We start from the raw sequence: 27,257 nt of genomic DNA, 5'->3' as shown, positions 1-27,257 counted from the left end.
ATCTGTGAAGGGCCTAGGACAAAGTACAAAGTATTTATTTACAGTAATTGTGACCTTCATATAATTGTGGACAATTCTCTTTCCGTGCAGCCGGATTTAGTTTACCGGTGTCTGCATTTGTCAGCCTCTGAAAGAGGACAAACGTGTTAATATTTTAGAAACTAAAAAGCAATTTATTTGGGTATTATAGCTAACTTGTTTCTTCCCCTACCCCCAAATTGCCAAGTCCTTACAAAAAGGTACCCTCCATTATTTTTCTTGTTTTTGGCCTCTGAAATCAACACTTAAAGTAAGAGACAGAAATTAGTCATTATAGCAATTTGAAATATTTATTACTTATGTGGAAAGTTTCTTTTGAAGTGAGGGAAATATCTGAATGTGAAGGCTGAGATTGGGATTGTCCCTCGAGTTGGATGAGAAAGACTGGGGCCAAGTTAATAAAGGCTGGGATGAGTCTGATACCTTTTCAAATGAGCCTGAGTTTTCAGCTTTTACTCAAAACATTGTTGGCTTTTAAATATTTTGGTGAATAAGGAAGACTCCTTCTGTTTATTGTAATATAAAATTGTCACATCAGGACATAGGTAGTTGTCAGCTGAAATGTACTAGAATTAAGTCTGAAGACATGCTTTACTTGTAGAATATTTAAATCATGCTTAGCCTAAGGAAATTAAATTTTTCCTCTTGTTTTCAAATGTTAGTTTATACTGTTTGAACCTGGATATTTAAATGGCAGGTCTAACTGAAAGTACAATTTGCTGATAAATATTATGGAAGTAGTAGAAATCTGCTCCACATGTAAAGCTTAGAACTTGACATTGAAGTAATATCTACATCTCTTATTCACAGTTCTTCCAGTTCCCAAAAACAAGGAACAAACATTTGTGCTGGTTATTTGTACATTTGTAGATCTGCATTAAGCCTTCAGCATCGTAGAACATTTATTAAAATTTTTTTTTCACTAAGTGTTCATCTCACTTTTTCTTTTCCTTTTTTGAGACAGGGTCTCATTCTGTAACCCAGGCTGGAGTGCAGTGGGGTGACCTTGGCTCATTGCAACCTCCACCTTCTGGGGTCAAGCGATCCTCCTACCTTAGTCTCTTGAGTAGCTGGTACTACAGGCACACACCACTGTACCTGGCTAGTTTTCGTATTTTTAGTAGAGATGGGGTTTCACCATTTGGCCCAGGCTTGTCTTGAACTCCTGGGCTCTGTCCACCTTAGCCTCCCAAAGTGCTTGGATTACAGGCGTGAGCCACTGTGCCCGGCCCCACATGCTTTGTGCTTGGTGCTGCTTTAGGTACTTGGAGAAACTGGTCAATAAGACAAAATCCTTGTCTTCCACATTTTGTAACAAACTGTAGGTGGCATGTAACACAGAACAAGGGATGTGACAGTGACAGGGTTGAGATGAGTTCTTTGGATAGTAGTTATACTTCAGGGAAAAGAGGGGTCCAGAGAGGGTGACATTTGATAAGAGAAAGGCAGAGACTATTTGCCACGTTGAAAGGGGCTTGACAGATTACGCTTTAGGCTTTGAAAGCTTTTGAAAACCTTAGGGAGTCATTTTTTTTTTTAAGTGATTACTTTGAAAAAGCTCATTTGCATATCTAAAACCTGGTTTTGGGGGAGCCCTTAAGGGTCCCTTTAAGTGTCATTTTACATCATAACTGCTAATTTACTACAACAGGTGACCCTAGGCTAATTTAAACTAGATTGAAGGATTGAATAAAATATATTTTAATTCACTAGGAATCTTAGCCTTAAGGGTAGTTTGTGTATTTTACCCTCTCTGTGGGATGCTGGGCTATTAAACCAACAAGGTGTGGTCCACTTTCACAAGCATATTCACTTTCCTGCCTCCTTCGCCCCCCAGCAAAGGCCTCCAAGAACCTCCAAAACCTACCCCCTACCACAGCTCCTCCCCAACACACATGTCCACTTTCCGTCTGCCAGCCTTGGTCTCCCTGCTCATTTTGGTGTTCTGATGACTCTCCACAAGACTTGCATTGTGCTGTCTCTCTCCTTTCAGCTCTGACCTGGGGTGGCCTTCATCAGTAGTTTTCCCTAACTACCCTGTATAAAAGAGTGATCTCTAGCCATCTTTTCTCTTTCATCCTTTTCCCTCCACAGGCTTGTTACCCATTGAGAAATGGTGTATTTTAGTTATCTTCCTCCTCTAGACTAGCGGGGACATTTTTTGGCTCAGAGTTTTAACCATAGGGTCTAGAGCAGTGTCTGGCACATAGTAAGTGCTCAGAATAAATGCAGAAGGAAAGATATTACACGATAAACTTGAATACCTATGCACAGTATTTAATAGACAGGATTTAAAGTAATATTCTAGATTTTATTTCTAGTTGAAAGTATATAATTCTTGTACATTGTCATACTGATTTAATCTTACTGATTTAACTTCAGATTTTCCCTCATTTATACTCTTGTGATTTTTCTCATTTCCTTATTTGACATCAGATAATCTTCACTTCATCCATGGAGTTTAAATAATCTTTTATGACTCCAGCAACCATTTTTATCATATCAACCATTAACTTTTTTCATTAGAGTTAATCATGTAGAGTTGGTTTCCCCTCTATCTTGTTATCCCATAATTCCTGTGGAAAGTTTCTCCGTGAACTTGAATTCTGCCTTCTAACTATTGTCACCGTTTGGAGAGTTCCTGTTATATGTTGTGTCACAACTGCCAGACATCTACCTTTTCACTTTTTCATCTATTCTTTGTTTAGCCTGCTTCGTAACTTGTAACCTCCCATCGTCTCTTAGAACGCGTGGGCAGTCCTTATTTCTGCCATACATCAAAAAAGGAATCAGAGCCTGATTGCTTTGAAAATGCCAAGATTCTAGGGCCAGGCACGGTGGCTCACACCTGTAATCCCAACACTTTGGGAGACTGAGATGAGAGGACTGCTTGAGCCTGGGAGTTTGAGACCAGCCTGTGCATATAGTAAGACCTCGTCTCTACAAAAAAATTCTTAAAAAAATTGCCGAGCATGGTGGCACAAACCTGTAGTCCCAGCTACTCAGGAGGCTTAAGTGGGAGGATCACTTGAACCTGGGCGGCACATAGGTTGCAGTGAGCCATAATGGTGCCACTGCACTCCAGCATGGGCGACAGAGTGAGACTTTGTCTCAAATTTAAAAAAAAAAAAAAAAAATTCTGGGATTCTGGCTGTGCTCTGGAGCCCAGCCTCTTTCTCCTGCCTTGTGTGCCATTGCCCATCCTATCCCCGGATCAGTTTTAGATTTGTGAGATTCTGTAAGTTTACACATTCTCACATACTCGTTAGTGGTTCCTGAAAAGTGTTACTTTTCTTATTATTTTTAGCACACCTGATGCCATGGTTGTGACTTACTGATTTTAAATAACTGCTATGAGCTTGACTTCACTTGCTCTTTCTCAAAATGATCATAAGAAATGTTAAGCCAAGAAATAAGGCTATGTAAATACTTTTTGGATCTGAATTGAGATGTTACAAAATATTGGCAGTGAAAGCTTCGGGCAAGCCCAGTACTAAGAAATTGAAAAGAAATGGCGACTTTATGTCTTCACACAGTAGCAGTTGGGTTGACTCACTGCAGCATGCCTGCCAGAACCTGTATGTGGCTCTTTAAGCTTTGCTAGAACAGCTGCCTGAAAAATGCATTTGTACAAAGGGTTTTGAGAATTGTTTGTTACCTGTAAGCAAAAAGTTTACCTAACCAAATGTAAAATATGATTAAATCTACATGTAGTTTAAAGAGTTGCTTTACCTGAGCAATTTGGCTTCTTTTGAACACTATCAAAGTAGATAATACGGTTCTGTATGTTTTGAAATAACTGCCTTGACTTTGCGTTTGGAAATGAAATTTGTTATTTGACCAGTTAAAGTATGTAAGATTTAAAGTTAATTTATCTTCATAAGGGAAGCATAGCATATTGAGTTCCAATAGGAAAGTAGTTTTATTTTAAATCAAAGTCTTCCTCTTGGTGGGTTCTGGAACTTAGATTTAATTACATCAGTTGGGTTTTCTAATCATTGTGTCATCCATTGGCCAGAACAAGGGGATCTTGTATCAGATGGGATAGATTGCATCCCAGCCCCAGCATGTGCCAGCTTCATGATCTTGGGCATGTCAGGTGACTGTTTCTCTCATCCTTAGAATGTGAAGGGATGGTCAAAAGCCACCACACAGGATCGTAATATAGGCAGTGTCTGTTCTGATCACATAGTGGGCACAGCTACATGATACTATTACTTATTTAACAAAGGGGTCCTATTCAGCCTGCTTTTTTAGGATACCTACCAGTTTCTAGACAGAATATAAAGGTGAAAATTATTTGATCCTAATTCAAGAAAACTTACAGATGAGAAAGAAAAAGCATATCCATTGAGCTTTCTGTTCTCTTGACCTAGGCTTTATTGCTATGGCTGAGACTGGGTCTAAGAGATTTGGATTCTCTTGCTGTGGGGACAGAGGTGCTCACCTAGGTGTGCTGTAGTTCATCTCCTCATTCTTCACATTCAAGGGCTGATTCTTCACATGTAGTACGTCCTTGGCTTCAAATATAGTGTGTGGGACAGGCGGAGGACCTTAGCCTCTTAAATTTAAAAGAAATTTGAATTCCTTTAAAATTTGTCCTTATGCCTAAAAATCCTTCACCTGTCATCAAACTGTCTTCGGCTACATGGATTTTCTGTTTGAAAAAAAATCATAATGGTATTCATGATTAATTTTCTATATTAGCATAACTTAGTTAACAACTTGTAACTTAAAGTAGATGTCGTACATGTTTTTTAATCAAAAACTTTAGAAAAAATTTTTTTTCTTGTGCCATTTTCTCCTCCAGTAATAGCATGCTAGTTTATGTTGAGATACCCACCTCTGGTGATACAGTAAATCATGCTTTCTGAAATATTTTCTGGTTACTCTTGGCTGTGCCAGCAAACACTAGTAATACACAGATCTGCTGATTCTCATGTGAGATACGTTTATTCTTTATCAAATAAATTATACTCACAAATTTTTATTAAGTAAAATACTTTATGTATAAATCCCAATACATCCCAAATGAGGGAGGAGAGATTTTGTTTGACCATGCTGGTTTTATCACTTCTGAGTGTTTCTTTGGAGATAGCTTTTGCAATCTTCCTTCAGAGATCACAGTCCCTACTCTTTAGGTTCGGAACAGGTTTTATACCTGCAGGCCTATTTTGTTACTATCTATGTAATTCTCTGCAGGGAAAATTTTTAGAATCTGGGACAGCATTTTCATGGTACCTGTTTATCCTGAAGAGGAAGTGGAGCCAAAAGTCAGAACTTTCTCTAACTTTCTGACTTACTTTAGGAGAGTATATTCTTGGAAGTTAGATGTTTAGTAGCTAGAAGAGAAAGTTACAGAATTTGTAATCCTGTGCTCAAAACAGGAAGTGTGGTCGGATTACATGATCATTGATGTTACAAGAATTAAGGCAAATCAGTTTTATTCAAAACAAACCTAGTAACTAAGAAAGAGGTCCATTTTTTGTTTTGTTGTGGTTGGTGGCTAATATTGAATACACTTCGCCAGATTTTTTTCTGGTTGTATTATACTTTACATTTATTTCAAAGATACTTCTTTTATCTTTTGTTTGTGTATATCCCAGCCAAGCCACCATTTAGCAATAAACCTGTTGAGTGACTTTTTCTTGTATGCCATAATGTTGCTAACTGGCAAGTCCTATGACTGAAGGCTGTATTTTCTAGCCTTGAAAAAATATGAATTTAGCTGTGCACAGCGGCTCACGCCTGTAATTCCAGCAGTTTGGGAGGCTGAGGTGGGCAGACCACTTGAGCCCAGGTGCTCTAGACCAGCCTGAGCAGCATAGTAAGACCTCATCTCTACAAAAACACAAAAATTAGCCAGGCATGGTGGCATGCGCCTGTAGTCCCAACTGTTCGGGAGGCTGAGGCAAAAGGGTTGCTTGAGCCCAGGAGGCGGAGGCTGCAGTAAGCCAAGACCACACCTGGGTAACAGAGTGAGACCCTGTCTCAAAAAGAAATAAAAATATGAATTTAGCTTCTGTTAGATAAATATTGTGCAAGACCTACATTTACAAGTTGCTGACAGTTTTCATTTTATTTAGAAACTTATCCCAGTATGTTTTTAGTACATTTATGAAAGTTGTTTCTTGGCAGAGTTACCACCTCATGTAGGCGGTCATTTACAAAACAGCCAAGTTTTATTCATTTTCATTAGAAAATACAGTGATTTTTACCAGGATTTCCGAAGTAACCACGCCTGCTTTCTTCAGTGGTAGATAGTGGCTTTGCAGTAAAAATTGGTGGTCAGATTTTTGAATAGGTATTTTTGGAAATACTGAAGGATTTTAACCTCTAATAATTTGCTTTTTGGAGCATTGGTAATGCTCCAGCAGATTATTTTTTCCTTTTCAGTTTTACTTACAACATTTCCTCAAATAGCCATGTTCATAAAACTTGGGGGAAAAGGAAGAGAGGAAGCAATTACTGATTCATCCCTGTGATATTTGGCTATTTCCATGGAAGAAGGTTAAGGGTAGGGGAGTTTTTAAAATTTGACAACACATGTACAGATTGGAAAATGTTTGCTTTTTACTATTTAGGTTCACCATAAGCCAGCATGCCTACAGATACGTTAATCCAAGTTTGAGGAAATGGATTTTTTTTTCCCCACTGAAACAATAGCAATAAGGTTAAACATAATCTGTAGACAATTGCGTTTGTATTACTCTTCCCATTGATCAGTGTTCACATAGGCAAAAAAGAATAATTTATTACATGTGAAAAATAAAGCTCACTATTAATAATGTCCTTTGGACAGAAATGTAAAGTAACTGCACTGTTGGGTGATATTTGCCTTGATAGCGTCATACATCTTACTGTGTATTTAATTCTAATGTTGAACTTTTTATGTACCTGGCACTGTTCTGAGTGCTTTACAAATATTCATTCAACTTTAATTCATTTAATGGCTAATTACTCTAATTCAGTTAGAGCTTTTGGAAGAAAGTAATTGAGTGTATTATGTATCCCCCCCACCCACCCCATTTGTTTTGTTTGCATGGACCCTGACCTCACTGATTAGGAGTGGAGGACTTTAGTCTCAGGGCTCGCAATGAATCCTTGTCTTGTGGTAGTTCTGCTTCAATGTTTGTAACATGTGAAAGAGTCTGTCTTGAGATGGTGAGAGGCTTGCACTTAACTGGTTTCTGTGTTATAATTATATAATTATAATTGTATTCGTACATTGTAATTGTATAATTGTAAAACTTACATTTTTTGGAAATTACAGCCTTTAATAAATAAAACGTATACATGTCCTCTCTCTCTTTTGTTTAATTAGGCATATTTTCTATTTACATGCTAGAAAAGTTGTTAGAAGTCATTTCACATTCATTCTTCTCTGTGTCCCTGCCCTTTCCAGCATGCTCGAAGACGACCTTCAGCTCAGTGACAGTGAGGACAGTGACGGTGAACAAGTAAGTGTTGCACAGCCTGTAATACCAGGAGTCCTTTTAAATCCATCTAACAGATCTGAGCTGCTTGTTCTAACCTGTTTTTTGTTCTTTTCCTGTTCCTTCTTCCCCTTATTGTGAATGCCTAGACCCCAGAGAAGCCTCCCTCCTCATCTGCACCTCCAAGGTACTGTGTGGGTTTCTCCCCATCTGTACAGAATGTTTGCAATTTTTTACCAAATGGGGAAAATAAAGCCTTATTTAGTACTTCCACAGTTTTTTCATGGGAAGAAGCTGAAGGATCACAGTAAAAGGAAAGTACCTGTTTAATATTTTGGAAGCTTAAATCAGCCATAAGGAGGTTGTTAACCCTATAGAAGCGAGAGCCCCACACTGATCTACATCATCAGTATAGATGTTAAAGATTTTTAAGAGTTTACAGGTTGGGCGTGCTAGCTCACGCCTGTAATCCCAGCACTTTGGGAGGCCGAGGTGGGCAGATCACTTGAGGTCAGGAGTTCGAGACCAGCCTGGACAACATGGTGAAACCCTGTCTCTACTAAAAATACAAAAATTAGCCAGGCATGGTGGCGTGTACCTGTAGTCCCAGCCACTCAGGAGGTTGAGGCAGGAGAATCGCTTGAACCCAAGAGATGGAGGTTGCAGTGAGCTGAAGTCGCGCCACTGCACTCCAGCCTGGGTGACAGAGCGAGACTCTGTCTCAAAAAAAGGAGTTTACAAACAAGCTTAAAATACAATTTATCATCAGTGTTAGGTAATCAATATTTGAAAAGTTAAACTGACAAGCCCAGTGTTTTAATGGAGGTAACAGATTTGCTGTTTTCAATAAAGTTCAATTATTTCCAGAACTTCTTTTCCATTATGGTTGTTTTCTTAGTTACATGAATTTTCATACTGTTTCAGCTGCTTTTCAAAATGACCAGCAGTACATTTCAGTGTGATGGGAAATGGAACAAGCCAGCCATACTTTAGGAAATGTGATGATTTAATTTTTGAAAATATGAACTATTTGAACTACTTTTATAATATATTCCTCTGATATGCCAGATACCTGTCTTTTATGGACAAAGTTTACTCCCTTGAGATGTGCTCATCCACTCAGAGACGAGATTAGTGATAAAATCTTGTCCATTATGCAGGGGATGTTACAGTTAATGTGGAGGAAGCCCATGTAATTATGTGCACTCTTACAGATTCATAAGGTTTGCTTGATTATGTCTTATTTTGTTCAGTAATTTCTGGTGGGTTATGATGACTCATAAAACATGACAAGGTAGCCTAACTTCTAAAAGTGAAGGAAAAGGAAAAAGAAGAGACCAAGCAGGGGTACAGATTTGAGGCAGGAGTAACATTGAGAGTGTAGCCCCTTTTGCTCATCACTGGCTCATGCTCTTCAGCTGCCAGTGGAGATAGGGCCACAGACTGGGTACAGCATTTCTGTGAGGAAATTATATAGTGGTATCGTGTGTGCTTTAAAATTACTTCAACTAGTGATTTTGTTATTGTTTAATACTTTTTATTCTAGTATGTTATTTACGAATCTATTTTGAAAACGTTTTAGGTGGATTTGGAATCTGTCCAGATTTTAGTTAATGACTTATTGCTTTAATTAATACCATCTAGGGTGAAGCTTTAAGATTATATATGCCTTGAAATTCTATGTGTGTCTAGCATTGTGATCAATGTGTTTTCTCACTAACTTAGATTTATTGCCCCATTCTTAAAATTTGGAGTAGATAATCTCTCCTTTGGCTGATATTTGGGGATGATCCCTAAATCACTTTTGTAGTTCTGCCAGGAAGTGTGAATGGTTGTTTACTTTTGAGTTCATCTTGCAAAGGAACACCATTTATATTTAGTGGTCTTTGGCTACCACCCAGTTCTTGTATAGAGAATATAGGGAGATTTTAACGTACTGGCTTTTCTTATAGAAATTAATTGGATTTGGTTATGTGTAGCAAGCAGAGACCAGCAAACTTAAAGGATCAGATAGTAAATATTTTAGGCTTTGTGGGCCGTATATGTCTCTGTTGCAACTGTTCAAATCTGCCATTGCAGCGTAAAAGCAGACATAGTACATTAAAGAAATGGGTATGGGTGTCTTCCAATAAGACTTTATTTAGAAAAGCAGGCAGCCAGCCTAGGCTATGGTTTACCAACCCTTCATATGAAGCACCCAGCATCTAACTTAAATTTTGGATCGCTTGAAATATTCTTCAGGAGTAAAATTTCACAGGCTTGTCTTTTATGCATTTATCTGGTGAACAGTTTTCAGAGGTTTTTGCTTTTCTATTAAACTACTTTGGGCCTCTCTCAGTTGGATGATGTGATAGTTTAGCAGTGTATCTAATACCAAGACCCTTCCTTTTGAGTAGCAGAAAAATGGGCAAGGGAGAAGGAAGAAATCCACCTTGCATCGTGCCTTCTAATTTTATCTTTTGGTTGCTTTGCAGTGCTCCACAGTCCCTTCCAGAACCGGTGGCATCAGCACATTCCAGCAGTGCAGAGTCAGAAAGCACCAGTGACTCAGACAGTTCCTCAGACTCGGAGAGCGAGAGCAGTTCAAGTGACAGCGAAGAAAATGAGCCCCTAGAAACCCCGGCTCCGGAGGTACCGTGTCCCCCCTCGAGATGGCCACCTTAAATGGCAGCATTCTGCCCTTTGAAGCTAGAGTCTGTGCTGTGGGCCAGGATTGACCATGAGACTGAGTCATTCTGTACCATGGGGCAGTGCTTTCCTGCTCCTGCGCTGTCTAGAGCCATCTGTTTTCTATTTATTTGCTTCTTACCAAATATTTAGTAAAGGAGAGTTGGGAGAGAGGTCTTCTCCCCTCTGTTGAAAATGATAGGCCTTCTCTGTCGTTGCTAGTGGTGTTTTGAAGATCAACTCATTAAGACTGTTTGCACACCATTTTCTTTTCCCTTCTTTTAAAAAGAAAACTTGGTTTCAGTAGGCTGCTATTTTAATATTAATGAGAATTCTTTTTGAAATTTTAGAAATGCATGAATTAAGGAAAGCAAAAGGAGACCGCCTGATTTAGCAAAGGGCAGGAATGTGAACTAGAAATAAGTCATCAGGAGTTCTATTTTCGAATCACTAAAAGCCATGCGTTAAATTGATGGCAAAGTGATTTTGTCAGGGTTCTGTTTCTTGCTCCCTTCTGCCCCATGTAAAACAGGGATGATGGTGTTTGCTTGTTACCCACCCTCAGGAGAATATTGTAAAGATAAACTGATAAGACTGAAAATCTTAAGCACTAAATAAATATAGAGGGTTTATGCTATTTACTGGATTGTGGAGCCCAAGAAATTGTTAGTAACATCTAACAGGGTTGCCAGATAACCTCAAAATTTGGGTAGCATTGTAAAAATTATGGTGGGGAAAGAAATTAATGAAAAGGGAAGGCAAGAAATTAATGAAAAGGGAAGGCATTCTTTTCTTTTTGGTGAATGAGACCAGCCCACATCGAGAAAATTATTCCAGATATTTAATATGGAAATGCCAGGAAATGAAGCTTTCTAATTAGGAAAGCATTAAAAAGCCTTCTGTGTTTGTTTCTGTTTAGAAAGCAAAGCAGTTCCAGTGGGGCATTAACTGAATACATCTGGAGCTGATGTAGGGAGATTTAAGGGTCTTGTCTGAGGGTGAGGGAGGCTGAGAAAATAACTGGCTGTCATTTTCTGTTAGATGCGAATCTATGTCTGGCGCAGAAAATAAGAGTTTGATATGTTTTGGAGTGGACAGACATGCATCAGTATTAACTGCACTTGAAGTGCCTTTCAGATTTAGAAACTACAGTGTGTGTTTCTGGGGCTCTTTGTTTCCTTATATGATACTAATTGCTATTGAAATAATTTTTCTTTGCCTCAGGGAAAAGGATACTGAATATGCTGTGCAGACAAATTGTGTGATGTTCACTGTTAACGTTTATAAGATCTTTGCTTTGTGTTTCACCTTATTCTTAAGAAAAATCTTCATGCTAGTTAGATTACTGACATCGAAAAGATAATTAAATAACATTTAATTAAAATAAAATGGAAATGGTACAGATTTGGCTGAATAATTGAAACTTGATAGAAAGTCTGGTATTTGTAGTAATGAGACATAGATATATTTTATTGCTTGAGAAGTTACTGGAATAGAGTGAAACCTCTTAGGTGTAAAATAAATGGTCCCCTCCTGCCTTATCTTTTAAAATCGCTTTACTAAAAAGGGCTAGTATTGGTATGTATTGCCGATCCGTGGACAGTACGTGTTATGTACTGAGGCTCATCCTCCTGGGAATATTTTATCTTTGTTTAGATTTTAAATTTTGAATTTTTCCTAAAGTATTTAACTACATGTCTTTCCTTTTACAGTAAATACCTGCATTATTATAAATCTCTGGTGTTATTTGGGAGTAACACAAATTCCATAATAGGCTGTACATACAGATATTAATGAGAATTCTTTTTCATTAATATTCCATAATCAGTACTGTACATTATGCAGTTTTCAGTTTCTCACTCTTTTGTGTCTTTTAATTTTTTGGGTATGTAGTAGGTGTATATATGGGTGCGTGAGATATTTTGATACAGCCATATAATACATAATAATCACATCAGAGTAAGTGGGGTACCCATCACCTCAAGCATTTAAAAAACATTTTGCACTCATATTCCCCGTAGCTATGTAGTGTTACTAAAAGAATAAATCTATATTGTGCATAGCTCAGAACTTCTTAATTCAAAATCATAATTCATTCTAAAATATACTAACTTTTGCCAATTTATTAAAACACCTAATAAAAAATAATTATATCCTTTTTTTCCTACTTCCAATTTGTAGTATTTGGGTTGCACCGGCACTGGGAGAGCAGATTGGGGGTGGGGTGAGGAGAGGCTGAGAAAGAAATGAAAGTCCAGACCTTGATCCTCTAAACAAAGATAAAATGTTCCCAGGATATTTGAAAGTCTAAAACCTTGGCACTTTTATCTACTTAAACTTTATTTTTAAAAATGTTTTATTTTCATTTTTATTTATTTATTTTTATTGAGACAGAGTCTCACTCTGTCGCCCAGGCTGGAGTGCAGTGGTGTGATCTTGGCTCACTGCAAGCTCCGCCTCCTGGGTTCAAGTAATTCTCCTGCCTCAGGCTCCTGAGTAGCTGGGACTACAGGTACATGCCACCACGTCCGGCTAATTTTTGTATTTTTAGTAGAGATGGTGTCTCACCATGTTGGCCAGGCTGGTCTCGAACTCTTGACCTCAAGTGATCCACCCACCTCAGCCTCCCAAAGTGCTGGGATTACAGGCGTGAGCCACAGCGCCCAGCCTAAAAAATATTTTAAATCAATCCCTTATGAAAACATTTTTTCCATCTCAATACCCAAATAATATATCAAAGAAATTGTATCCATTTCACAACTTAATATTGGGTATACAGGATTGCCCCTACCTCTTCCCCTTGTCTGGCACAACTACTCAGTTTTACCCTCAAATTGGGACATAGGCCTTCCTTCAGAACGTTTTAGGACTGTAGTGGAAGAGTATATTTTATTTCTGTAACCAGGACATTCTTAGGGACTACTAAATGTATCTCAGTACTATACTGTTCTGAGGGTTGGGGGGAAACCAGATGTTATTTAGACCAGGAATGACTTCCCTTTTGGGTTCACACTTAAATCGTCTTCTAAAGAGCATGCCAGGGATTGGGGTGCAGTTGTAAGTATAGCCAGCGGGTGAGGTATGTCCATACCTTTCCTGAGGAAGGGTGTGAAGGCTTCGTGCCTGTTGTGATTGGCAAGTGATGTCTCTCACTACCTTGTCCCATCAGTTAACCATTTATGTAACCACACCCTGAAGTCTCTGCAGGAAATCATGTTTGACAAGTGGGCATTGTGTGCTAATCTTTTCTCTACTCTTAACCATTCTGCCTTCTTAGAATGTTGAATACAGATTTAGATGTGACAAAATGCCTGCCACTTAGTAGTAGTTTCCTTCTTCCCTCCCTCTCTGCCCTTAAATTCAGATGACAGCATGGGTATACAGTTAACATAAGCGAAGGAAGCCATAAGGAAGATAATGTTATCATAAGCAGCAGCATGAGGTAAACAGAAAGAAAAAAGGAATTATGCAGTCATCTTACTGTCCAAAGAATGTTCTTGCCTGGTTTTTTAAGTTTCTTAGTTCTGTTCCATTAGTCACACTAAACCCAAACGGTCTACCTGATCATTTTATTACCTAACCTTTTCCTGGCCAAAAAGCCTTTATGTCATAGCCACATATTTTGCATCATTAGATTTCCATGTTTTATGAAGTAGAATTATTTGGGATGTTCCACTCGGAAAACTTGTCAGCAGTCTTTCTTCCCCTTAAAACTTTTCCACCTACTGGAGTGTTCTCCTTATCTATAATCTAAGCAAGTAAATCTGAAGTGGGATGTCTTTCAGCTAATTTTCTGATGCATTATGTATATGACTTACTTCTACAAACCACCTCCCAGAGTGGATCTTTAAAGAAATGAGTATTTTTCTTAAGATAAGGACGTAAGGACAGCGATGTGTTCTCTTTAAAATAAATGTAACTATCACTCACTCTGTTAGACACTAATGTTTTTCTATATGATATGAAATTCATGGGTATAGTAATCCACCTAGCGGAATACGCATATATCTCATGCACCCACTATGTGCAAGATAGAGTAGTGGAACTTGGAGACACAAGAGTCTCTGTCATTCTTTTAATAAGGTGTAATAGCTGAGCTGGAGAGACGTGGTGGGATGCAACAGCAGTTAATTTATCGACAAAGGTTGAACTAACGGTTAAGATAACAAGCCAGGAACCTCTGTTTTTATGCCACGCAATTGTACATTCTCATTGCCCCTGACTGTATGCCTCCCTTTGTATCTTAGAAACATAGGTGCTATTTCAGACCAGGTTGCTTGTAATGAGAGATTTGATGTATGACTTTTTTTTTTTGTTTTTTTTTTGGGACCGAGGTGTCACTCTGTTACCCAAGTTGGAGTGCACATGGCTCACTGCGGTCTCAAACTCCTGGGCTCGAGCAATCCCCACCTTAGCCTTCTGAGTAGCTGGGACCACAGGCATGTGCCACCTCTCCTGGCTGATTTTTTACTTTTTTGTATCAATGAGGTATTGCTATGTTGCCCAGGCTGGACTTGAACTCCTGGGCTTAAAGAATTGTCCTGTGTTGGCCTTCCAAAGCTGAGATTATAGGCGTGAACCACCGTGTTGGTCCAATGTTTGACTTTTCAAGAGTTCACATGGGATTAAATGCTTGGCTAATGTGACCCAGCTGACTTCTTATCAAGGTGTAAAAATTGCAAATCAGTATATACTATATGTGATGTGATAACTTTGTCACATATAAATGTTTACTACATAATGTTTTTAAGTAAAAGAGAGAAATGGGCCCGTTACTCTAGTGCTTTGGAAGACTGAGGCAGGAAGATCACTGGCGGCCAGAAGTTTGAGGCTGCAGTGAGCTATTATCATGGTACTGCACTCCAGCCTGGGCAGCAGAGTGAGACCCTATCACACACAAAAAAGAGAAATCTCCTCTTGAATAAAAGTCATCTTTAGTTGAAAAATATGTCAAAACAAGGATAAAATGTGAGCCCACTAAAACTTAGTTTATTCATTAGCTGCCTTCTGCAGATACTTGATGAAATGATTTTTTACTCATTTCCTCCTGTTATTCCTTAATAGAGTAGTTCACATACCAAAATGTGTCAATTCTGTTTAAATTATACTGTAATTACCATTAGATATATTATAAAGATTTCTCAGCAGTTGGCAGTTGCCTGTTGGTTAATACTTGCTATTACCAAATTTCTAAATCCCACAAAAAAGTGAAGGTTGCTTTAAGAGTTAATTGTTATAGATCTTATAACTTGAGGAGGATGACCGGAACCTAAATTCTGGGTTTGGAGGGATTCGCTCCTCTGCAGGACAGTATTGTATAAGTGGGTGACTAACACAAAAGAATGATTTGTCATCATCAGTCAGTTAACACTTTTCTTTCTTTCCTTATTTTTAGCCTGAGCCTCCAACAACAAACAAATGGCAGCTGGACAACTGGCTGACCAAAGTCAGCCAGCCCGCTGCACCACCAGAGGGTCCCGGCAGCACAGAGCCCCCACGGCGGCGCCCAGAGAGTAAGGGCAGCAGCGACGGTGCCACGAGTCAGGAGCATTCTGAATCCAAAGATCCTCCCCCGAAAAGCTCCAGCAAAGCCCCCCGGGCCCCACCCGAAGCCCCCCACCCCGGAAAGAGGAGCTGTCAGAAGTCCCCGGCACAGCAGGAACCCCCACAGAGGCAAACTGTTGGAACCAAACAACCCAAAAAACCTGTCAAGGCCTCTGCCCGGGCGGATTCACGGGCCAGCCTGCAGGTGGAAAGGGAGGCGGGACTTCTTCCCTACGGCTCCAGAGACCAGACTTCCAAAGACAAGCCCAAGGTGAAGACGAAAGGACGGCCCCGGGCCACAGCAAGCAAAGAGCCCAAGCCAGCAGTGCCCCCCTCCAGTGAGAAGAAGAAGCACAAGAGCTCCCTCCCTGCCCCCTCTAAGGCTCCCTCAGGCCCAGAACCCACGAAGGACAATGTGGGGGACAGGAGCCCTGAGCACTTTGCTCTTGTTCCCCTGACTCAGAGCCAGGGCCCGCTCCACAGTGGCGGCGGCAGCAGGACTAGTGGCTGCCGCCAAGCCGTGGTGGTCCAGGAGGACAGCCGCAAAGACAGACTCCCATTGCCTTTGAGAGACACCAAGCTGCTCTCACCGCTCAGGGACACTCCTCCTCCCCCACAAAGCTTGATGGTGAAGATCACCCTAGACCTGCTCTCTCGGATACCCCAGCCTCCTGGAAAGGGGAGCCGCCAGAGGAAAGCAGAAGATAAACAGCCACCTGCAGGGAAGAAGCACAGTTCTGAGAAGAGGAGCTCAGACAGCTCAAGCAAGTTGGCCAAAAAGAGAAAGGTGAGTTCTGGGGAGACTGCCTTGACTCCAGTGTGGACCATCCTTGCTGTTGGCCTGATGGTATCTTTGATCGACCTTTGATTTAGGCCCAGTTGAGTTGTCTCACAAGTCTTTGCTTTGATTCGCTGTAGCCTTTGCGCCTTCTACCAGCGTTAGCTGTCTGGACTTTGCTTCTCATTCTGCATATGGGCATTAACACGTGTTGTGTCCCTCCATCGGTCTTGCTAGTTTAAAAAAGGTGAGGCAGTCATTAAAAACGATAGCTTCTTTTAGGATAATGTAGCATCTAGGGCTGCCCCCACCCTCCCTCTTTTTTTTTTTTTTTAAAGGCAAGGTCTTGCTCTGTCGCCCAGGCTGGAGTGGTGTGATCTTGGCTCACTTCAGCCTCTACCTCTGGGGTGGAATGATCCTCCTACCTAAGCCTCCTGAGTAGCTGGGACCACAGGTGTGTGCCACCATGCCTGGCTAATTTTTGTATTTTTTTGTAGAGGTGGGGTTTCACCATGTTGGCCAAGCTGCTCTTGAACTCCTGAGCTCAAGTTATCTACCTGCCTCTGCCCAAGTGATGGGACTACAGGTGCGAGACACGATGCCCAGCCTCATTTTCGTTTATTCTTATAACTGGCATTTACCACCTGGCCCATTAGGTTTTGCCCATTAGGTTAGAAATTGAGATATTATATTAATTGAAATGTTAATTCATATTCTGAATTATTAAAAGAACTGCTCTGTACAAATTTTACTCTCGTAGTAGGATCTTTTATACCAATATCACATCCATATTTTAACACATGACCATACAACACCTCATTACAGTTACTAACATATGGTTAGTGTCTCCTTGAGTAATATAGGCTGATAATGGCACATTGCAAAGTGTTGACCACATCATTTTATTTATTATAATTTTGGAAGATTCTTTTGGATACAGAATGGACAGAGTAAAAAAAAAAATTGCTGCATTATTTAAGATTGTCTGTTACTTGAACATGCTGCTATTTTAGACAGTCTCCTTTTATTTTGAATCATTGAGCTCTTGTTCTATTTGTTGCTTTTTCATGATGATGAAAGATTAGTGAGCTTTTCTCCAGTAGCATTCCCAAGCCAACTTGCCCAAGAATCAGAGACAAAGACACAAGAAGGGCCAACTTTCTCCTGCTGAGAAGGAAATAAAATTTTTAACACTCTTGTAAGTACATGAAAAACTTCTTACTCAGCTGTGGAAGTTGAGCTAAGAATAACAAAGGGAAAAAAGATTGTGAAGCCTGCTGTCATGTCTGAGATTTGACTGATTAATCCACTGGGTTAAAAATATAACCCGACTTTACCAAATAGTAAAGGGCGACTGCTTTCTTCAGAACCTCCTCGCAGCAGACTAGAGGATGTGTATTGCCACCACGTTTGCAGCAGGCAAGTTGAGTGGGATGGTATCCGTGCTAATGAGTGCTCTGTCTCAGCTAGAAGAGGGCATATTTTCATGCCAGAAACTTCTTTAAACTTTTTATATGGGATGGATTGGGGTGTGTGTGTGTGTGTGTGTGTGAGAGAGAGTGAGTGAAAGGTACAAAACTTTATGGAGAAAATTGTGATGGACCTGGTTAGGAAGAAGATACCTGCATCTGATAACACCTGAGAAAACTTCAGGAACACACTCATGTAGCTCCCTGTCCTGGTAAATCTCTCACCTGTCTCCCAGGTGGTCTTGTGTGGTCTCCAGTGCTGGCCGTCTGCATTAGCTGGGGTGGGGACAGGTATTCACTTCTGAAAGGATTACTTACCAGGTGGAAATGTTAGAACCTGGAGGATCCCCCAGAGAGCTCAGTCTAGTTCATACCCCAGTGCAAATCTAGAAGTGTTGCTTGAGGCCCTAGAAAGGGAAACTTCCAGCTCTCACTGTTGACTGTGGGAACTGTGCCCTCTAAAAGCCGTTCCCAGGTTTTGGCTGAGCACCTCTTGGGCAGCTCATTTATCTTTCTGTTTAGAGCATGAAGAAATAGTGATCCCTTCATCTTAATCGAGTGCATGATTTCTTCAAAAGGCTGTCGAGCTGCTGAGAGATCTGACCTGGGAAACAGTCGGCCTCTTTGGTACTGTCAGGATTGATGTCTGACCCACTGGTTCCAAACTCCGGCTACACATTACAGTCACCTGGGAGCTTTTAGCACTGATGACGGGAATCCCCAACCCCCACTGGTATTTTAAAAAATTCCTCTGGTAATCCTAGTGCCTATCAGGGCTGGGAACCACTGAAGCAGAGCCGTACTACAGGGCCCAAGAGCATACAAAGCTAGTTATTTGGATCCAAAATTGGTCAAGTGTGCAGTATTTAGACATCATGATCTAGGCAAACAGAATTCCTGGCCTGAGATATGTCACTAGTTACAAACATTAGAAGCTTTCAGGTAAATAAATATAAAGAAACAGTCAACTGGATTCTTTCTTCTTCTTCAGAGAATCGTGTGTCGTTTGGTTTAACTTCCTGCTGGATTCCAGGTGGGAGATGAGCATATTAATCTCATTATTTATTGTAGAGGACAGGTTGTCCCCCCTTCCTCATTAGTGCCCTGACTGCTTGTTCAGGGTTCTCTGCCCCTGGCCCTCTGACTGGCACGGTTGCTCCAGCAGGCACCAGTGTGTGGGCCTGCTCTCCATGGCAGAGACAGGACTGTCAAGTTTGGGTACTGCTAACATTTGGATAATGAGGATATTTTTCATTTTCTTCATTTTAAATGTGAACATTAGAAAAAGCTCTGTGAGCATATAGTCAGAGCAATAGAAGAACATGCTTGATCCCTCACATTAGTGGAATTTAGTGTTTTTATTTAAAGGCCTGTTAGAGTCTGTCCCTCTCTTGGCACAAAGTTTAGCAAATATTTTCTTTCAGAATATTTACAGATCCTTGAATCCACTTCAGACTTAAAAGTGTATGAAGATAATCATAAAGAGTTAATGGTGGCTAACATCTGTGATGAAGTCGTTAGACATGGCACCTATAGAAATGCACACACATTTTTTTTTACTACTCTACAGCCGTGGGTAAGGAACAATGCATGAGGAAAAGTAGAGAAAACTGTGAGGGTAAATATGCATGACCTCATGTTGTGTTCTTTACATAAACTACTGAATTTTATCAGTCTGACTGCAGTTTAGATTTTCTAATACCAACTTATGTTTTCTTTTTTAAAATTTTTATTTTTAGCTTAGAGACTATTCTGTTAATTCATCTACTTATTTTTTAGAGACAGGGTCTCGCTCTGTTGCCCAGGATGGAATGCAGTGGCATAGCTCACCAACCTCAAACTCCTGGGCTCAGGTGACCCTCCTGCCTCAGCCTCCTTAGTAGCTTGGACTACAGGCACATGCCACTGTACCCAGCTAATTTCTTTTTATTTTTTGTAGAGATGGGGTTTCACTTTGTTGCCCAGGCTGGTCTTGAACTCGGGACCTCCAGCAACCCTACCTCTGCCTCCCAAAGCAGTGGAGGTACTGGTTGAGGGCAGTTGTCTGGCTCATTGGTGTTTTGAACAAAGAATTGGACAAAATGCACACAAAACCAAGGCAGTGAAAACAGAGATTTATTTTAAATGAAAGTATGCTCCGCAGGGTGGGAGCTGGCTGGAGCAAGAGGCTCGGGAACACTGGTTCTTCTGGGGTTTGTATGCCCTCTAGAGGTTTCCCATTGGTTCACTGTGGTGGCCCACGACTGGTCTGATTGATTGTAGGGGGGACCAATCAGAGTTACTTTCATTTTCCAGCTACCACACAGAAAAAGGAGGGGTTGAAAAGGGAGTAGCCTCTGATATCCAGTCAGTGTAGGTGGGCCTAAGGTTCCCTGCCTTCAGACCCTGTTCTCCTGCCTCACTGGGGTTACAGGCATGAGCCACCATGCCTGGCCTATATTTTCTTCTTTAGAATTCTTAAACCAAGCTTAATTTTTTCCAGATTTGGAAGAAAAGTTGAACTCAAGAACTACAATATATATATACAGTAATATGCAACCAGGCCAGTGCAATTGGGAGCCTTCTAAAAATGTACCTAGCTGGGCACAGTGGCTCACATTTGTAATCCCAGCCCTTTGAGAGGCTGAGGCAGGTGGATTGCTTGAGCCCAGGAGTTCAAGACCAGCCTGGGCAACTCTGTGAGACCCCGTCTCCGGGGGAAATTTATTTATTTATTTATTTTAATTAGCCAGGCGCAATGGTGCGTGCCTGAGGTCCCAGCTACTCGGGAAGCTGTGGTGGGAGGATCACTTGAGTCCAGGAGTTAAAGGTTGCAGTGAGCTGTAATTGAGTCACTGCACTCCAGTATGGGCAACAGAGTAAGACCCTGTCTCTAAAAAAAGTAAAATAAACACCTAACGTGCATAGAGCTACATGTGTGAGCCTTGCATTGTTCTAGGAGCTCATGGAAATAATTCCTCACTTCATTCAGTTATCTTATAGATTCCTTTCAAATGAAGGATAGTCTGTCTTAATTATCATTTAGATGAATAACTGAATAAGGAGGTGCATTCATTCAAGTCTTTCTTTTCCTTTTTCTAAATAATTGCTTTGCCGACCAAGACACTTTAACTTTTTTGGGAAAGACATTCCAGTGCTATCGTGTATGTGTTTTGAGGAGTTGAGGAAGGGAAGTTATGATGTGTAAGAGGAAAATGCAGCTTTATTGTAGGGAATGATTGGTTCAGTCCTTCCCTTGCATCCAAGATCCGACTGTCTTTTCTTGGTTTATTGCTCCAGATCAGCACCCCTGGTTATCTTTCAAAATGAAAGCTCATCCCTTCTGCTTGACTAAGGCCACTTACATCTAAATTTCTCCATGCCTGTTAGTTACCCTGAGGAGAGCACCACAGCCATATGCATGTGATAGCTTAGGCTGTTCTGAATCAACCGTTCCCTCACCAAAGAGAAAAGTGGATGAATTTCCCTTTTCTGTAGTACTCATCCCAGTGAACACAACCTGTTTGCACAGCAAGTCCCTGGGCCTGATCTTGGTGCAAACTTAAATTGATGTCCCTTGTGTCTTTTTCGTATTGAATCTCCTTCCGAGGCGAATCACAGGAAAGTCCCTGAATTTCCCCAAAGACTGCTTCTCCAGTTTTCTGTGTTCCATGTGCTACCAAGCTCATTTGCTTCCCTTTGGAAGAAGATAATAGAGCCTTAGAATTTAAGTGTGGAAAGAACCTTAGTGGTCCCTTGATCAGCTGCCACCTTTTATAGATGAGATCCAGAAAGGCACTAACATGGCTTGGCTGCTGAGTAAAAATAGATCTGCAGCTCAGGCATGCTGTCTCCTCCCAGTGCGGTGATCTTTCCTCTTTTTCACACGTGTTTCTGCGTACAAGTGTCTGTCGGGAGGATTCTCAAGAGGCGCACAAGGTCGGCGTACTGGCTCTGACGCCGGTGAATAAGGCGGCTACCACGTCAGCCCTGGCTTGGTTCCTCCACGGCCCCCACCGTTGCCACTCAGTACCACACACATTCCTACTCCACTTTAGCTCCTCCTGCAGATGCCCCCATCTTCCTCTGCAGCCAAGCTCCTGGTTAACTACATCTTTCCATCTGCTGGAATCTCTGTGGCCCCAAATAAGTGTCAGTTCTGGAAAAAGCCACCTTTTCCCTGCTTCCTCCAAGTGTCTGCTGGGTGAGCCAGCTGCAGGGCAGCGCAGCCCGCCGAGAGGCTTTCCCTGACGGAAACTGACTCGGCCCCTTGCAAGCCCATGTCTTCCTTTTATGGCCTTCACTCTTGCCCTGTGCTCCACTGTGGGTGGAGCAGCATCTGGCAGATGATCAGGGCTGCCTGACCCAACAGGTTAAGAAAAGCAAACAAGTCTGTGAGGACCAATTTGTCAGCCGGCAGCCTCCCTTTGTGGAAGGTGAGGCACCGTCCTTGAGACACTTAACCTAGTAGAAAAAGAATTTCTGAAACCCATACCTTAAGCCAGATTCCCTGAAGTGGGGGTGACCTGGGGGATAAACCACAGGGCAAAGGGACTTCTTTTTCCTCCTGACGAGAGAGTATCACTCTCATCTGAATGGCTTCTTGACCCAGAAAAATCTGAAGAACACCGTGCCTCCTGTTTTTTGGCAGGTCTTGTTCTTGGAATTTTGGTCTGCATTTCCGCTCACCCAGTATTGCATGGCTCCCAGGTTAATGACCCTTTCCTACATCCATCCACTTAAAGTTGTAGTGCAGTCCTGCATCCAGTGACCTCAGCTGTGTCCCTGAGCTATTAAGCTGAATTTCTGTGCCACTGACAAATACCGAGTGCCTACTCTGGGGAAGCCTCTGTGACTGTTCCAGAGAGAAGATGACAAAGTTCCAAGTGCATAGTGTACAAAAAAATACTAACCTCATGCCCGCTGGCGTGATTTCAACAGTTAAGCAAAATCAACAGAAGGGGATTTTTGCTTTAAAGTTTGATGGCTTGCTTTCTACCAGCTTATAGAATAGTATCTGCTTCTAGGTTGCTAAATATCAATATAAAGCATATTATTCCAGTAAGTGCCAATGCAGTTGTTAGATGCTGGCGCGGAAGTTAGTGCTCACTGGTTTCTCTCTTGTTGGCTGTCTACTTGAGTCACCGATTGGCACAGCCAGAGCTATAACCAGTCTGTGAGGATTGATTTGCCCTGACTTGTATCTTCATATGTGGTTTATAAGGTCTGCCAGATTGGCTTGTAGTTACAACCAGCATGTCCTAAGCAAAATGAAACTATACGAACAAAAATCAGCTCTCATTCCACTGCTAGACTTTGGTGTTTTCTTTAAGAAGTAGCCTTGTTAATGCTTAGTTTTGCCTTGGGGGCCTTAATGTGTCATTAACTGCCTGGAAATACCTTTCATTGAAGACAGTATATTTTACTGCCTCATGTTCAGTTTAGTATCCATCTGTATATTTTAGCAAATTTTGACTTTTCAAAGACAAAGTTTCCGTCTTGTAATGTTTCTTGGGCCGGCTATACTTCCTTTCATCTAAAACTCACTACAGTTCACTGGGCCGTTTGGTAACAGGGTAACCTGGGCATAATTAAGTGCTTGATTGACAGAGGAGTTACCAGTACCAGAAGTCAGGTTCTATTTTAACCCCATCATTTCCAATTGATTCTTTTTCTCTCCACCATTATTCACTGTCTCTCAAGCGTTGCCACTGTGAGTTGTTGAACGGAGGTTTGTATGCTGCGCAGAGCCCTGTCGCAGTGCCCCAGCAAGCTTCTTGTGGCGTGTGGCAGCACCTTTAACCTCTAAATTGTGCACCAGGATCTGCTATAAGTCCATGCTTGCAGGAGAAACAGCTGTGTAGAATTTCCTATTGCATTTCATTTGTGGGTTTAGAACTTGGTTGCTCATTTCATGTATTATCTCCTTTTTCAGTCCTTCAAGGTACATTTTTCAAACTTCTCTAATGAATGATTACATTTCTGAGTAGCTGATCTGTTTTTATCTTATCTAAGCAGTATATTTATAATTCCTTCTTTGCATTGGCTAATCTGATTAGTAGTTCAGAATTAGTAGTTCAGAACCCAATTTGCAGATTATCTATAGCAAACTCTGAAGAACTGTGCTGTCAAGTAGACATACAGTATAAGCTACATATGTAATTTAAACTTTTCTAATACCACATTAAAAACTGTAAAAAGGGGAGGAAATGGAAAATTAGTAAAAAAAAAAAAATTCTTTTTGAGACAGAGTCTCATTCTGATGCCCAGGCTGGAGTGTAGTGGCGCAATCTCAGCTCACTGCAACCTCCACCTCCTGGGTTCTAGTGATTCTTGTGCCTCAGCTTCCTGAGTACCTGGAACTACAGGCGCCCACCACCACACTCAGCTAATTTTTGTATTTTTAGTAGAGATGGAGTTTCACCATGTTGGCCAGACTGGTCTTGAACTCCTGAGCTCAAGTCATCCATCCACCTTGGCCTCCCAAAGTGCTGGGATTACAGGCATGAGCCACCACGCCCAACCTAACATTTTAATAATTATATCTAATCCAGTATACCTAAAAGATTATTCAACTCCCAAAATATGTATGTCTGTTATATATCAATAAAAAAATCACTTAACATAAAAATATTACATTCCCCTTTTTGTACTAGGTCTTTATTTCAGATTAACACCATTCAAGTTCAGGTGCTCCCTAGATCTAGCTGTGGCTGCCAGATGGTAGCGTGCAGGACAGTGAGAACTGATAGCCTTCCGAGGATACAAGCCTTCACTTGGCCTTAATTTCTCTCTTCCTCCTGTATTTTCCCTTCTTAACGTTTTTACTTGTGCACATACTGCAAGATTAAAAACAGGTATCTTTGTAAGCTACTCTCAAAGAAGCCGTTTTGAAACAAGGCATTGCATAAATGAATAAAAGTGTTTTTTCCAAAGGAGTCTCTGAAGGGCTGGATGGATGTGCAAATGCGGGCACACTGATTTGTAGGATGCCAGGAGAAGGGAATTTTTTTTTTTTTTTCTGTGTTCTATTATTTTGTATGGAGCCAGACTGCTTATTGGTGTCTGGGCAGATTTTGAGCCTACACATCTTAAATTATTCATTTTTCTTAAACTCAGGAGGAGAGGAAGACACAGTGGTGAAAATTGGGGCCTCCCACAGTTAATTTGAAGATTTTCTTTTTTTAAGAGAGGATTTCAGGTTTGTTAGGGATTGTCCTAAATTGACTGGCGTCCCAGATTTCTAACTTGGTGACCTGACACTTGGGAGGTTTGGTTCTAAATGCACGTGAGAATTAACTGAAGGGCCTCACCCGTCACTTACCTGCCACCTGCTAGACAGTGTGTGGGCTTCCTCCTGAACCCAGAGCCGTGGGAAGGAGGCTGGCAGGAAGTCTGCACATCAGACTCCTTAGATAGCTGGTGTATGTGCTAACAAGTGAGGCACGAGAATACCACAGAGACTTTCGTCATGAAGAATTCTGTGTTGTTTTAATGATTAAATGTATTTAGCACTTTAGTTGGTATAAATGGATGCTTTGGAGGTACTTAAATTCTTTTTTCTTTTTTTTTTTAAACTCTACTTTCAAGGTAACAAGTTAGAGATACTTAAATTTAGTAGTGACAGATTCCCTTTTCCTTACTTCCACTAAAATATTTACAGTCTTTTCACATTTTTTTTGGAAAATAGAAACATGTTTCTATATATGGAGAGATAAAAAGTATTAAAAAAATTGTATCAGTGGAGGGGGAAAAAATGTTAGCTAGAATCCCAGAGCAACTATTTCTATTGTTGTTGCGTGTCTTTGTGGTCCTTTCTATAAAATACACAGGGGATTTTGTAGACGGTTTCCTTTCAACATTATACTTATTTTTCAGTAGAAAATAAAGTAAGCTTTAAGTAGTCCATTTTGAATTTTATACAAACAATAAACTAGTGGATGTAAGTGGATGGTTCTTTTGAAAGAAGTTGGAGGAAACCTCATAAAAAATCATCTCTGTATTATTTGATGTAAATATGCATGTTTCATGGATTCTTTTCTATTTAGAAAAACATCAGTGGTCTCCTGAAGTCTACTTGCCTGGATTGTCTGTTACTGTAGACATATTCCTTTTCCTGCATGGGAGGAATGGTTTTTCTTTATGCAAAAAAATCTGTCTCAATAGAAATCATGTCAAATCTACATTGTCCCCTGCCCACTCCCCATCACACTCACACACACACAGACACACATGGTAAGTACTAATAGGGTTGCTGTGCGTACAGAAATGTCTCCAAAGGTTAATTTACCCTCTTTGCCTTTTCTATCTTTTCTTTTCTGTTTTGTCTGTACTATTATGTTCGCAATAATTTGCTTTGCTGATTATACTGTAATAACAGGGTGAAGCAGAAAGAGACTGTGATAACAAGAAAATCAGACTGGAGAAGGAAATCAAATCACAGTCGTCTTCATCTTCATCTTCATCCTCCCACAAAGAATCTTCTAAAGCAAAGTGAGTATAGAGATTAGCAGCCACCTCATCTCTACGGGGATCAACACTTCTTGGGTCTTGACAGAGCAAAGACATTTTTCTTCTGCAGTAGAATCAGTGGATTAATAAAGTCAAGCTCATTTGGACAGTGTATTAAGTTTGTTTTTGTTTCTTGCATCCTTGAGGACCTTACAGGAATTAACAATTCATGTGGCAGCAAATTTGGATTTATCAGAAACATTTTCAGTATGGATAATTTCTTTAGACATATGGATTTTTTTTTTCCCTAAGGGAAAGTAAGAAAGGTACCATTATTTCTACTTTGCAGAATTGGAAACAAAGACACAGAGAAAACGACTTGTCCAAAGTCAAATAATTCTTAGTGTTGGAGCCAGCATTTGGACTCTGGGAGCCTGTGTTCAGTGCTGCTTTTTGTAGAGATGACTAAGAATCTGTCGGGCAACTCAGTGTCTGTTGCCAGGAAGAGGGGTGGCAGGTGAGAGGTGGGAGTGCCAGGAAGACGTAAATATAATAAGCAACTATTATTTACTCTGATTTACTCAAGAAATTGCTTCAAAAAATGTCCTGGCACAAACAAGTGCATAATGTCACCGTGTGGGAACCGACAGAGATGGGGAAGGCTCAGATGTGGAGGGTGCGGCTCCACTCGCCTTCTCGTCAGGGAAAGGCCTGGGTTGGGAAGCAGCTGAAGCAAGCGTTCGGAATGATTGGGGAAAGTCAGGACCATTGACAGACTCTGCAAGCTTAGAAATTATACAGCTTCCTTTATCACTAATGGGTAGGGCTAGATCTTTGAAAGGCCTCAAAAAGTCCCTGAAGTTTGGCCTGTTTACAACACAGATTCATGCTTTG

At 40.8% G+C, this 27,257-nt stretch overlaps 1 protein-coding gene across 4 annotated transcripts in view; it reads left to right on the top strand.

Annotated features, from left to right (window-relative positions):
• The window catches only part of AFF1 (AF4/FMR2 family member 1), a 208,126-nt gene that overhangs the window by 165,403 nt on the left and 15,466 nt on the right, over positions 1 to 27,257 (top strand). For all 4 annotated transcript variants that reach the window (XM_025385115.1, XM_025385118.1, XM_025385116.1 and 1 more), the window contains 5 exons: positions 7,445 to 7,499; positions 7,625 to 7,662; positions 9,950 to 10,106; positions 15,538 to 16,473; positions 26,293 to 26,405. In XM_025385115.1, coding sequence (XP_025240900.1) covers positions 7,445 to 7,499; positions 7,625 to 7,662; positions 9,950 to 10,106; positions 15,538 to 16,473; positions 26,293 to 26,405 — 1,299 coding nt within the window. The remainder of the gene's footprint in view (positions 1 to 7,444; positions 7,500 to 7,624; positions 7,663 to 9,949; positions 10,107 to 15,537; positions 16,474 to 26,292; positions 26,406 to 27,257) is intronic.

The sequence above is a fragment of the Theropithecus gelada genome, chromosome 5 (genome assembly GCF_003255815.1).
Source record: "Theropithecus gelada isolate Dixy chromosome 5, Tgel_1.0, whole genome shotgun sequence".
Classification (NCBI taxonomy): domain Eukaryota; kingdom Metazoa; phylum Chordata; class Mammalia; order Primates; family Cercopithecidae; genus Theropithecus; species Theropithecus gelada.
Note: the sequence above shows the minus strand (reverse complement) of the source record. Positions and strands in the feature narration are given on the sequence as shown.